This window comes from Gavialis gangeticus, unplaced genomic scaffold (genome assembly GCF_001723915.1).
Source record: "Gavialis gangeticus isolate Ggan-Ray unplaced genomic scaffold, GavGan_comp1, whole genome shotgun sequence".
Lineage (NCBI taxonomy): Eukaryota > Metazoa > Chordata > Crocodylia > Gavialidae > Gavialis > Gavialis gangeticus.
This window is the reverse complement of record NW_017729003.1, coordinates 14873670-14885189: the sequence shown is the minus strand read 5'-3', so window position 1 is coordinate 14885189 and position 11520 is coordinate 14873670. Positions and strand designations below refer to the sequence as shown.

At 40.1% G+C, this 11520-nt stretch overlaps 1 protein-coding gene across 4 annotated transcripts in view; it reads right to left on the bottom strand.

Annotated features, from left to right (window-relative positions):
• The window catches only part of RUFY2 (RUN and FYVE domain containing 2), a 60349-nt gene that overhangs the window by 4159 nt on the left and 44670 nt on the right, over window positions 1-11520 (bottom strand). For 3 of the 4 annotated variants that reach the window (XM_019507862.1, XM_019507863.1, XM_019507864.1), the window contains 4 exons: window positions 9770-9864; window positions 7399-7447; window positions 5608-5685; window positions 1379-4563 (listed from right to left, as the gene is read on the bottom strand). In XM_019507862.1, the coding sequence (XP_019363407.1) occupies window positions 4420-4563; window positions 5608-5685; window positions 7399-7447; window positions 9770-9864 (366 nt within the window). In that variant the 3' untranslated portion in view covers window positions 1379-4419. Of the gene's footprint in view, window positions 1-1378; window positions 4564-5607; window positions 5686-7398; window positions 7448-9769; window positions 9865-11520 lie in introns of those variants that run through there. The other variant, XM_019507865.1, reaches the window with a different exon arrangement.

Below are 11520 nucleotides of genomic sequence, written 5' to 3'. Positions count from 1 at the left end.
TGAACCTGTTCAGCCTCCACAAGAGAAGGCTGAGGGGGGATCTTGTGGCCTGTTACAAACTGGTCAGGGGGGATCAGAAGGCATTGGGGGAGTCACTGTTCCCCCGAGCACAGCCAGGAGTGACCAGGAACAACAGTCACAAGCTAGCAGAGGGTAGGCTTAGGTTAGACATCAGAAGGCGCTATTTCACTGTCAGGGCGGCTAGGGTCTGGAACCAACTTCCAAGGGAGGTGGTGCAGGCTCCTACCCTGGGGGTTTTTAAGAAGAGGTTAGGTGAACACCTTGCTAGGGTCATTTGACCCCAGTACTCTTTCCTGCCATGGCAGGGGGTTGGATTAGATAATCTTCTCAGGTCCCTTCCGACCCTAGAAACTACGAAACTATGAAGTACAGCTATCTGACTCCAATTCTGGATCTATCTCCTTTCTTGTACCCCCAGTCCCTAGAAAAACTGAGCATGCAAGCTACCAACTCCTCCTAGTGGCCATGAGGCAGTCATGCCCTCTTTGTGGAATGCTACTACACCTACCTATACTGGCTCAATGGTTTAAGGTACCTTAGCCCTAGTACAGGCCTAGTACAGTGGTTTTCAACCTGTGGCCTGCAGACCCTTGGGGGTCCAAAGACTATGTCCAAGAGATCAACAAACAATAACTATGATCAATCAAAAGTACATGAATACCCACATTTACAATTCCAAGGGGTCTGTACATCCATTCAACATTTTTTAGGGGTCCGCAAATGAAAAAAGGTTGAAAACCATTGCCCTTTCATTCAGAAAGGACAAGACACAGTGGAGAATCTAGTCTGCTGCCTGGAAACACACTCTTTGTAACAAGACTAGACTTTTTATTTTAAGGGACCTCACATTCTGACAAATACTGTTAAATCCACAGATTGGAACTGATCTTTATAATAAACAATACTGTTGTAACAACTTCTGTTGTATAATACTGCAGTACTAAGGTGTCAATGACCCAGCCCGTGGAGCTGTCATCCAGTTTGGAGGGGCCGGAAATTTTGGGGTGTGGCATGTAGAGATGGAGTCCACTACCAGTGTACAGAATCCTATTAGGGATATGTTCCAGTAGCTGTACAGTAAGCAATGGTTACATTAATCCCCACACCTCCCACAGCCAACAGTGACTGGGGCACCCAAAACAGTTAACACAGCCGCTGTCTGCCTTGCCACCAGAGGTGGGTTTGGATCTGGTCTGCTATGCTCCTTGCAGTCTAGATCCAGACCAAAACGAACCACATGGTCTGTATCTGGCCGGGGGGTAGAGGGGGAATGTTAGTGCAAATATACTAATCTAGACAGTGTAATAAAATTTTCTGTCTATAAATGGTTCTTCTAAATTTAACAATTTAGACACAGTTCAGATCTCACCTTTTTATTTAGCTCCTACACAACAATATTGTCCCCAGTACTATCAGAGTATAAACTCTTCTTTAGATTTAAATTTTCTCAACCAAGCTGGAAGTTATGATATAATTTTTTTTTAATTAAGGGCAAGTGTTAGCACTGTAACAATGGCATTCATATAAGGCATTAAGGTCCCATGTTTCAGCAGTCAAAAAAAAAAAAAATCAGAAAATGATAATGTTAAGGATTCACATTCAACCTGAAGTCTAATCCTCTAGTCTGTACCATAACATATACACACAATTACATAGTCGCATAACATTTTTTTCAGAGCTACTTTTCAGTGAAGCTGCCCTCCCAAGAGCAGTGAGCACATATATCTGCATACACAGTCCAGGTCAGCTTGCCTAGACATAACAACACAGACTCATCTCTTAGAACACATGGGAAGGAGCCACTCTCCTTTGCATTGCCACAGCTACAAGAAGCTCAGGGCTATTGAAGGTCTTTAGCTCCTCAGAAGCACAGCATTTATTCTGGCAAAGCTAAGACCCTTCAACAGCCAAGTGAACAACAAAACCTAAAGGAAGAGGCTAATTCAACGGTTCATGAGGGCTTGCAAGACACAGCAGTAAGTGAGGCATACAGATATAGCTGAGCTTATAAATCTACAGGAGGCTTTCTTTAGATGCCTCATGTGAACATCTGTACAGGACCTCTTACTCAAGTCCCATTTCTCCTTACCAACTCACAGCAATTTAAGGGGCTCACTGTGAAGCCAAATTATCAAAACACAACTGAGCAATTTGTCCTTTAAACTAATATTTAACAAGCTAGGCATATAGTTTTACATTTGGTCATACAGAAACCAATTTGTTCCAGAACAAGGTTGAGCACTGCTTCAGTGAAGATTACTGCTTCCCCATATTTAACTTTTTTTGCTTTAAAAAAAAAAAAAACCTTGCACTTTTCTTCCTCATACTTTGGAAAAGTTATGCTCACAATTAGAATGCTCTCAATTAATAACTGGGCACAGTTTCTGCTCAAACTTCCCATTAAGGAATTCACCTTGAACTAAAAAATTTCAACTCAGAAGTTGAGCATATAAAAGTTTTTTTAAAAAGTGAAAATCGGGATTAGAACAGAAGTTCTCATGCAACCTTACTTAAATAATTGTCACTACCACATAATAAACAGGTGATCAACCTATTAAGTATGACATTCTCTGTGTTAATATTATACCTCTTGACCATCTATTGTTTTCGGACAGCTAGATAAGAGTTATAGCCTCATAATTGCTCATTATTTTTTAAGTATTTTTAAACTAAGGGTAATCCCTTTCAAAGTTGACTTGCTAACTAAAATCCATTTTTCCATAGTTCTACTGAAACTCATTCTTAGGCTAAGACTAACACGCAGGTCATGTGCAGTTTTATGACATTTTTGTTTCTAGTGAATCTTCATATAAATCATTTGGTTTCAACATATTTTGCATGGCATGTTGCCATCTCTTGCAATTTTATCATGTTTCTCAGAATCTATGGTGTTTTCTTAAAGCCCGAGCTTCTGAAGTTATTTATGTAGAAGTTTTATTTCAAACAAAGGAAGTTGTTACCCTTCACAATGGCAGAGAAAGCTCGAAAATGTGACCCAAGTGCATTCTATTAGCCCAGAAACCAATAGGTAACTAAAAAGAGGTCCTAACTGGGCCTTTTTTTAAACAAATAGTGTTATTTATGCTAGTTTCATTATTTCTAATGTTCAACTCATATTTTTTGAATGATTGGGGTTGGCAATACTATCATGATAACAGGAACAGCAGGATGTTATTTAGAGGCATAATAGTGTGTTAATGAATTAACATATAATGTAAATTCGATGCTGGAATGTTGAAAACAGATGGAATGCTGCCAAAAGGTTCTGGATTCTTGCATTTTACACTGAATAATTAAAAGTAAACAAATCTTTGTGATAGCCTGTAACCGTTAAGAAAAGAAAAAATGAGTGTCTAAACAAGTACAAAAAAATGCAGTTCACATGTATGAACACATTAAACTTAAGATGATGATTTGTCAATATGATTTAACTGTTCTGTACCTTAAACGTACTTAAAATCTGTAGCTTAAACATACTTACTAGAAGAGCTGCGTTACAAAGAAATTAAATGTAGTGTTGCATGTTTGCAGGCCTGATTTTTCTCTCTAATGCAACATGGCAAAGAAGTAATGTAGACTTATGAATAATCTACAGTTTTGCCACCAGATATACATGTGCAACTCCTATGCACTTTGCTGAGAGTTCCCTGCATGTATCTGAATATACTTTTGGCTATTAGAAGCTTTTTAAAAATGAAAAGTTAAATAAAAATATGAACCATGTAAATAAATAATTGAGGCTAATGAGTCATCTAAATTTTTAATTTCTTGCCCTAGACATATGTATGTAATTCCCATTGACTTTGCATATATCCAAGTGTAGTTTTGGCTATTAGATATATGGCACATAACTTAGCCCAGCTTTTTAAAAATAAGTAACTAACTACAAATATGAACTGTGCAAAATACTCAAGGCTAATAATTAAAATCAAACTGGATTTTTCAAATATATTACCAAAACAGTTTAATTTGTGATGTAATTTGAATTAGTTATTCAAAATAAAATTTTATTGACTATACTTTGGTATGAAAGTCACACATTTGCTTAGTGTCCTTTAAAACTGTTAAACAGAGCCGTTTAAGGAAAGCTTCAATATGAAATACTCTTTACATTAAAACTATATCTAAACTTTCCTTCCTAAGCAGCCTGTTAGGGTCAAGTATTAGAATCTAATTCTAAATATGGGATCTTTAAAGAAGTCTCAGGGTGTGTGGCACTCATTTCCCAATCAGCTTCAACTAGAAATGCCTACTTAACACCATTGTTCATATGCTTTGAAAACCCCAAACTGGACCACTCATCTGAATTCCAGAAGCACACACAAAAATACTTTACATTAGATCTTTTTACATGATTTGTCAAGCAGCAAAATTTCAGAAGCATTTTGTAAAGGAATTTTATGGAAGGTTGGAAGAGCATCTCTGTATAAGTAATGCATGACAGGAATCACAGACTCGGACAGGCTTTGGCGAGGACGGCAAAGGCAGCTCATTGTCAGAGCAGGCGTTACAGAAAATTTCACCACAGTTTCTACAGTGATGCTAAATAGCAGCAGAGAAACAAAAAGTTACTTTAAAGCATCCACTGAAATGCACTGTATATTTGACAATCAGCCATTATTAAAAATACATACCAAAAATGTTGGAAAGCCATCTTTAAGACCATATCAGAAACCTAATTTCAGTTTTGTAAAGATGACAGCACAAGCCATCTAAATCACCTACCCACTGTCCTCTACTAAGACGAGCTACACATTAGGTGAATAACTACTAAGATATCAAGGCAAAAACACAAACTCTAAGATCTGAATGTGTTCCTCAAGATATGAGAATGCAGCATCACATGCAGTGAAGCAGGGGTGTCAAAGATACAGCCCACAGAGCTGTATCCTCTGGCCCTGGGGTTCCAGCCCATGCGGAGCCCCACAGTCCAGGTCTGGCATGGGTGACCAATGGAATTTAACACCTCTGCTGTAAAACAACATGCAAGAAATTATTTTGCTTGCATTTGAAGAAGTCATATCTGAATTTGATTTGAAAATGAAATGATCTGTCAAGAATCAGTAGCTAACAGGATGTAACACAAAAAAAATTAAATAGTTCAGATTAATTTTTAGAAAAAGCAGGTGCACAAAAATTAATTTTCCAGCATGGGAATTAATTTTACAGTCTCTTACAATAGTGTCAGGATATGAATTCGTATTTTCTTAGTCCACTGTATAAATATGCACAGCTAACATATCCTAAATATGGCACTTACATGTTTGACTGGCTATACCAGCTCCAAAGTCAGACTTTATCTGAGACCATGAAAATTTCAAAGGTTAACAACATGCACTTCATGGACAAAACTTCGTGGCACAAGATTCTGCTCACAGAGTACCTTGTAGGATCAGGGCTTGAATATGTACTTGCACATCAAGAAAGCCAGAGAAGTTCAAATGTAAGCATCCTAGGAAGCATCCCTTAAATAACTGCATTTGATTTCTGACTGAGACTGTGCTGCACCTCTAAGGACACTAAATTTAATGTGCATTTCATGTAACTTTTAAAGAATGGGAATTGATATTTCTTTCCCAAACTTACCTTCCTTTTAGAAAGAGAAAATTCTGTTTCACATAATTTGCAATGTGTAGCTTCTTTATCTTTCAGCCAAACTTGCCCCTGGAGTTGGGAGAAAACAAGTTTTTAGATATCAATTAGAGATAAGTATACATGATACAAGCAAACTTTGTATTGCAGTGGATAAGAGTCCTCAAGATAAGCACAATTTATTATATATGTGGTTGTGCCTTGTGACCCTAATAGATATTGGTGCCACATTATGATACACACTGCCTGAACAAATTGAAAGAGAAAGAAATTGCTCCAAAAGACCTTGCACCATCTAAATTTGCAAGATAGACAAAGGGGATGAAAGAGGAAAGAAGCAGTGACTTTAAGACTGCAAAGATTGCTAGAAACCGGGCTGGGAAAAGGAGAGAGAGCTCCCAGACCCATTCCAGCAGACCAGAATAGTTATCACATCCTTTAGACAGGCAAGAAGGATAGCAGCATTAAGCGGCTTCAATTTCTTTTTGGTCAAATAAACGATGAATATGTCCTCTCTTTGCCTCAGAAGGGGACAAGTGTAATCTTTCTGACAGCATTTCACCCAAGTGGTTGTGTTATCATAATAATTATTTGTATTGTAGTAGTGCTTAGGAGCCCCAGGTCAAGGAGCAGAACTGCTATACAAAGAAAACGTTGCTCTCCACAGGGTTGCCATAAAAAAAAACCATAAAAAACAGCCTAAAAATGCCTCTCTGTGATGTTTGTAAGAAAAGTTGAGCTATCCATAAAAAGCAAAGAAACACTGAGCTCAGTTTGAGATCCCTCTTGGAATGAGGCTAGATTCAAATGTTGATGCTGGGCAGAGCAGAGTATCATTACCTGGTATTTAAGTGGGAGCACTGCTCAGAGCCCTAAAATGAACTGTCTGTCAGGGCTTTCTGGCCCAATGGAGCATCTGTAGTTCCTTCTACCCTGAGCATCTGTAGTTCCTTCTACCCTCCCACCCTGACAGGGACAAAGCTGTGGGGCTGGAGCGACAGAGGGAAGAGGTGGCAGGTGGGATCTGTGCTAGGACAGGGGGAACAGGATCAGGCTGAGGTTGCAGCATGGCTCAGGGTACAGTCAGGCAAGTCAGTAGGACCCTGGGGAAAGGAGGGCAGCATAGTGTAAAACCACTGCTGCAGTCATGCAGGGTTGCCAACCTAAAACTATTTTCTTTTTTTTCTAAAGTAAAAGCATGTCAGCAAAAAATTTGGTTGGTAGTAAAGTTTTAAAACTGTCACTAAAACAAAAAAAAAAGTTTGGGGTTGGCAACTCTGGATCTCCACCGCAAAAAGCTTCAGTGGTGGACACCCGTTATGGTTTCCCACTTCTAAAAATTAAGAAGCTCCAGGAATGTTTCACTAAGTTTATTTATAAAAATGTTTACATCACTCCTATTATAATTAAATCCATATTGATCATAGACCACAGAATAAATTTAATTATAATACAGCTTAAAACTAAATAATCTGCACAAAATTTTAATTAGATTTTTAACATGATTTTAAACTAAGAAAATGATTTCATATAACAATATACCTTTTTTGACCAAAAAAGACCTAGCATACCTTTTGGTAGCAAGTTACAAATAAAAATCAAGGGGCTATAGCAACAGTCCATACAAAATCAATCAGAAGCAACTGTACACCTGTCTCTCACTGGAAGCTAAGAACATACAAATTACAATCTGTCATATGCCCTCATTTTTGGAGAAAAATCTACTGTTGTGCATTTTAAAAGAAAAATAAAAAACAGCCTTTATATGCCCCAGATCGTACTAACCTGCAATGCTTTGTTGGCTTCTTTTATATCTTCTATTTTAAGCTTGGCTCTAAAGAGATTACAAGATTATACATACATTAGATATTTATTGGGCACAGTTAACTGCAGCACATTGTTAACACACTTTAAAGAACTGCAAACTTTAAGAACTTTAAAGGCACATTATGATTAACCTCTAGTTGCTAATTTATGTTGTGGGAAGAGTCAGAAAGCCCAATCAAGACCAAGGCCCCATTCTGCTCCACACCTTACAGACAGAATCTTTCCCCAAAGACATTGTGATCTTTTTAAATTATGGCAATATGTTTAGGATTTGTCAGGACCGGGGAAATTTGAACAAATATCACTACATCTACATGGAAGTCTCGTTGCTGACATACAACACATGTAGAAACTGAGGTCTGGAACTACAAGACTTAAATCTCACTAGTGCAGGCACTGTGTTAAACAGTTGCAGACCATCTATACAGTGAACCAATACCACTGGGTGCAGCTACACATGCCACTGATTAAGGCAATGTGACAAACTCTGGCACAGTTTGCACTGGAGTTTATCACAGCACCTTAATGACATATAGATGCTCAAACTGTTGTGGTCTAGGGCATGCGTGAAGATGCTACGCTCAGGACCATGGCAGTTTGAGCCAGTGTGGAGCAGCCTCAGACTGGCAGGGGACTCAGAGGGGTCAGTCCCAGGCTGTGGGTGCCGGCAACAGGATGGTTGAGGCACAAGGGTCGTAAAGTGCAGGAATGGGCAACCGGTAACCCCTGCACTTCTGCACCCTCTTGCCCCAGCCAGCCCCAGTCACTGTCTACATGTCTGCTTTGGTGCAGTAACTGTGCTGTAAGATAGTACTGTCCCTGACAGAACTATCTTAGGGTGCAGTTAATTACTCTTCTGCACCCTAATACTGGTGCACATGTAGATGGTGATGCTTTACTGCAGAGCTAATTAGTCAACTCTGCAGTAAGGTGCACATGTAAATACACTCAGTAGTACAAACGGGATTAAAGGCTATGAAACTACTCTGCTTGTATAACATGTAAACATATCTGCATTACTCATGGCAGAACTATTTATAAGAGAAACATCTCCTTAAAAGAGTAAACAGAAAAACTCAGAGATGGCACAAGGACAATTTGTGGCACATATACGAAAAAGGTTAGCCTCGTCTGCGTTAGGTGATGGTAAATATGCTGAGTGTGCTGGCAGAGCTGGACCTAACTAGGAACATGTGTATAGAGCAGGGGTCAGCAACGTTTTTTGGCAGAAGCACCAAAAACACCCCAAGTTTGACCCATGCCCTCAACTTGGCATGCCAGAAGCAGATGGCAGAGGAGCTGCAAGGGGCCCAATCCTCACTGCTGGCAGCAGGTTCACGTGCACCTCTAGGCAAACAGTAGGGACGGGACTGGGGTTGCACTGCCCCAGCTCCTTTCCTGCCATGTGCTCCAAGGTGGGTGTGCAACCGTTGCCATCGCACAGCCAGCGTCAGGACTCCAAACATGAGCGCAGTTATTTGCACCCTCTCTGCTGCCTGCTGCAGCTGCCCAGAGCCTGAGCTGGCTGTCGCAGGTAGCAAGGAGGCTGAAAACAGCTGTACCAAGCTCCATGACAGTGACAGCTGCACATGCACCTCAGGGCGCATGACCAGTAAGGGGCCTGGGGCAGCACAACCCCTCTCCTGCCATCTACCCCAAAGCATGTGTGCAGCTGCCACAGAGCCAGGTAGAGCCTGGTGCAGCTATTTGCATGCTGCCAGCAGACTGCTGGCCTGGGCTCTGGGCAACTGCAGCAGGCAGCTGGGACGCTGCAAACAGCTGCACCGGGGTCGGGAGCCTCAACACCGACTCTGTGGTGACAGCAGCTAAATGCATGCTTTGAGATGCATGACAGGCAAAGGGCTGGGGTTGCACTGCCCCCAGCCTTCACAGCCATATGCCCCAAAGCGCATATGCAGCCACCACCATGGAGCCTGGCCGTGGCTCCAGAGCCCAGTGCTACTGTTTGCAACCTCTTAGCTGCCTGCCACATCCAGCCTGGACTCTGGACAACAGCTGCCTGCCATGGAGCCTGGGTTGCTTGCAGCAGGGCTTGCAGCCTCCTCGCCACTTGCTGCAAGCAGTCTGGGGTCCATGGCTGGCAGCATGTGCCCAGAGCCCGGGCCAGCTGTGACATGCCAAGCAAAATGGCCTTGCGTGCCATACTCTGGCACACATGCTGCTGGTTGCTGACCCCTGGTATACAGCTTTATTCAAAACAAGTCAGATAGCAGTCTGACTTTATATATTCAAGCGGTAGTTGCACAGTTATGTTTCTTAACTGTATCTTAATTTAAAATTACAAAAATCACAAGAAAGAACAAGTTACTCGCTAAGCTTGTAGGCAAGCTCTTGGAGGGCTGCTTCTTGATCCTGACATAACTTCTTCAACTGCTGGTTTTTGTCCTGTAGTTCAAGGAATTCCTTTAAAAATTAAAAGAGTTTTTAAGAAAAAATAAAAAGGAGAAGCATCATCATACTTACGACTTAGAAAGGTGCTGTTAGAAACATACAATCCCCTACTGAATTTCAAGTCAGAAAGGATAATGGAAGGAGTGAGTCAGTATTAGTATTCAGTAATTAGTATTAACATTTTGATTTACTCTCAAAACAAAACCCATCAGGAAACCATATGATAGCATAGAGAGGAAGTGCTTATTTCTCCAAAGGTGTTTTGACTCTGTTCCTGAGCAGGCATTGTTGTGATACTACCACTATATTTTGTGCAACTCTTGAATCAACACCTTATTGCAAAAACATCCAAGGTCCACTGAAGTCAACAGGAAGACTCCTATTGATCTAAGTGGGGCTTTTTGATCAGCCCCAAATTAACAAACAAGAAATACACCAGAAAACACCTTTCTTGTAATTCTCCAAGATGTCAGAAAAGTAGAATTGGTGGGATAGTAAGGTAGAACAAAAGGACAAGAAATACGCCATTAAAGCAGACTGTTGGCTGTCAATCTTACTGCTGCATAACTTGTACATGAATCTATGACTGCAATTCATCAGGCATCATGTGATGAAGTCAGTTTGGACTCATGAAAGCTTACGCATCTCTGAGTTAGTCAATCTATAGGGTGCATCTCTACCCTGCCTTCTGCAAGTCCTGTAACATTCACATTCATCTATCTTCCTGACTGTTTTCACCTCATCTTCCTTGTAACAGATGATAAAAACCTGTAAAGTAGCCGAAAGTCTTTTTCTTGCCCTACTTAGGTGGCTCTCATCTTAACTGTTTCAGAGGGAAAGCACAATTACTTGGACTGTATGAACTGGAGGTTATCATAAGGAGTAGTAAATACACATTTTCTTTCAAATATATACAGAATTTACTATTTAATAAGGCTGGGAGACATTTTTTTTTAGTAGAACTAAACATGCAAATCCTGCTACTTAAAAATTTCCCTGCTGTTTCTCTGATTATGAAATAGCTAAGAAATCTTAATTAATTACTACAATAACCATTGAATAGTTTTCTTCTGTAGATTAGTTACAGGTGGTAATTTGAAACCAACCAATATTAATTAGCTGGCTTATTGCAGATCCCTAAAAACATTTTTAAAATGTGTATTATTCCGAACAGTACTTCTCTCATTCCATTTCAATTCCTTAAAAATTGAGCATCTCCCCTTACTGAAGACTGATTCTTCCTTTTCTAAGGCTCCTTTTCTAAAGTTCAAAGAAAGAACAAAGAAATCAAAAAGACTTGAACAACTGGAATTATCTAAAACAATTCTGAATCTGTAGCAATGGTTTGAGTTTTTTAAAGTTGTATTTACCAAAAATAAATTGTGAAAGGAGATCAGGACATATGGCAATGCTTCATATTGCTTACATTAACCATTTAACACCACAGCACAAATATTAAGGTAACTGCTCCCATCTTAGTCAATTTAAAACCAAACTCAGGCAGCTGTCTTTGCAGAAAGAGGCCACTGTGTGGAAAGCATGTCACAGTATATATAATCTGCTCAAGTTAGGAAATAACAGCCTATTAGGAACCTGTGGCTGATAGCAAGTAGTAAACACACACACACACACACACACACACACACACACACACACACACACACACAC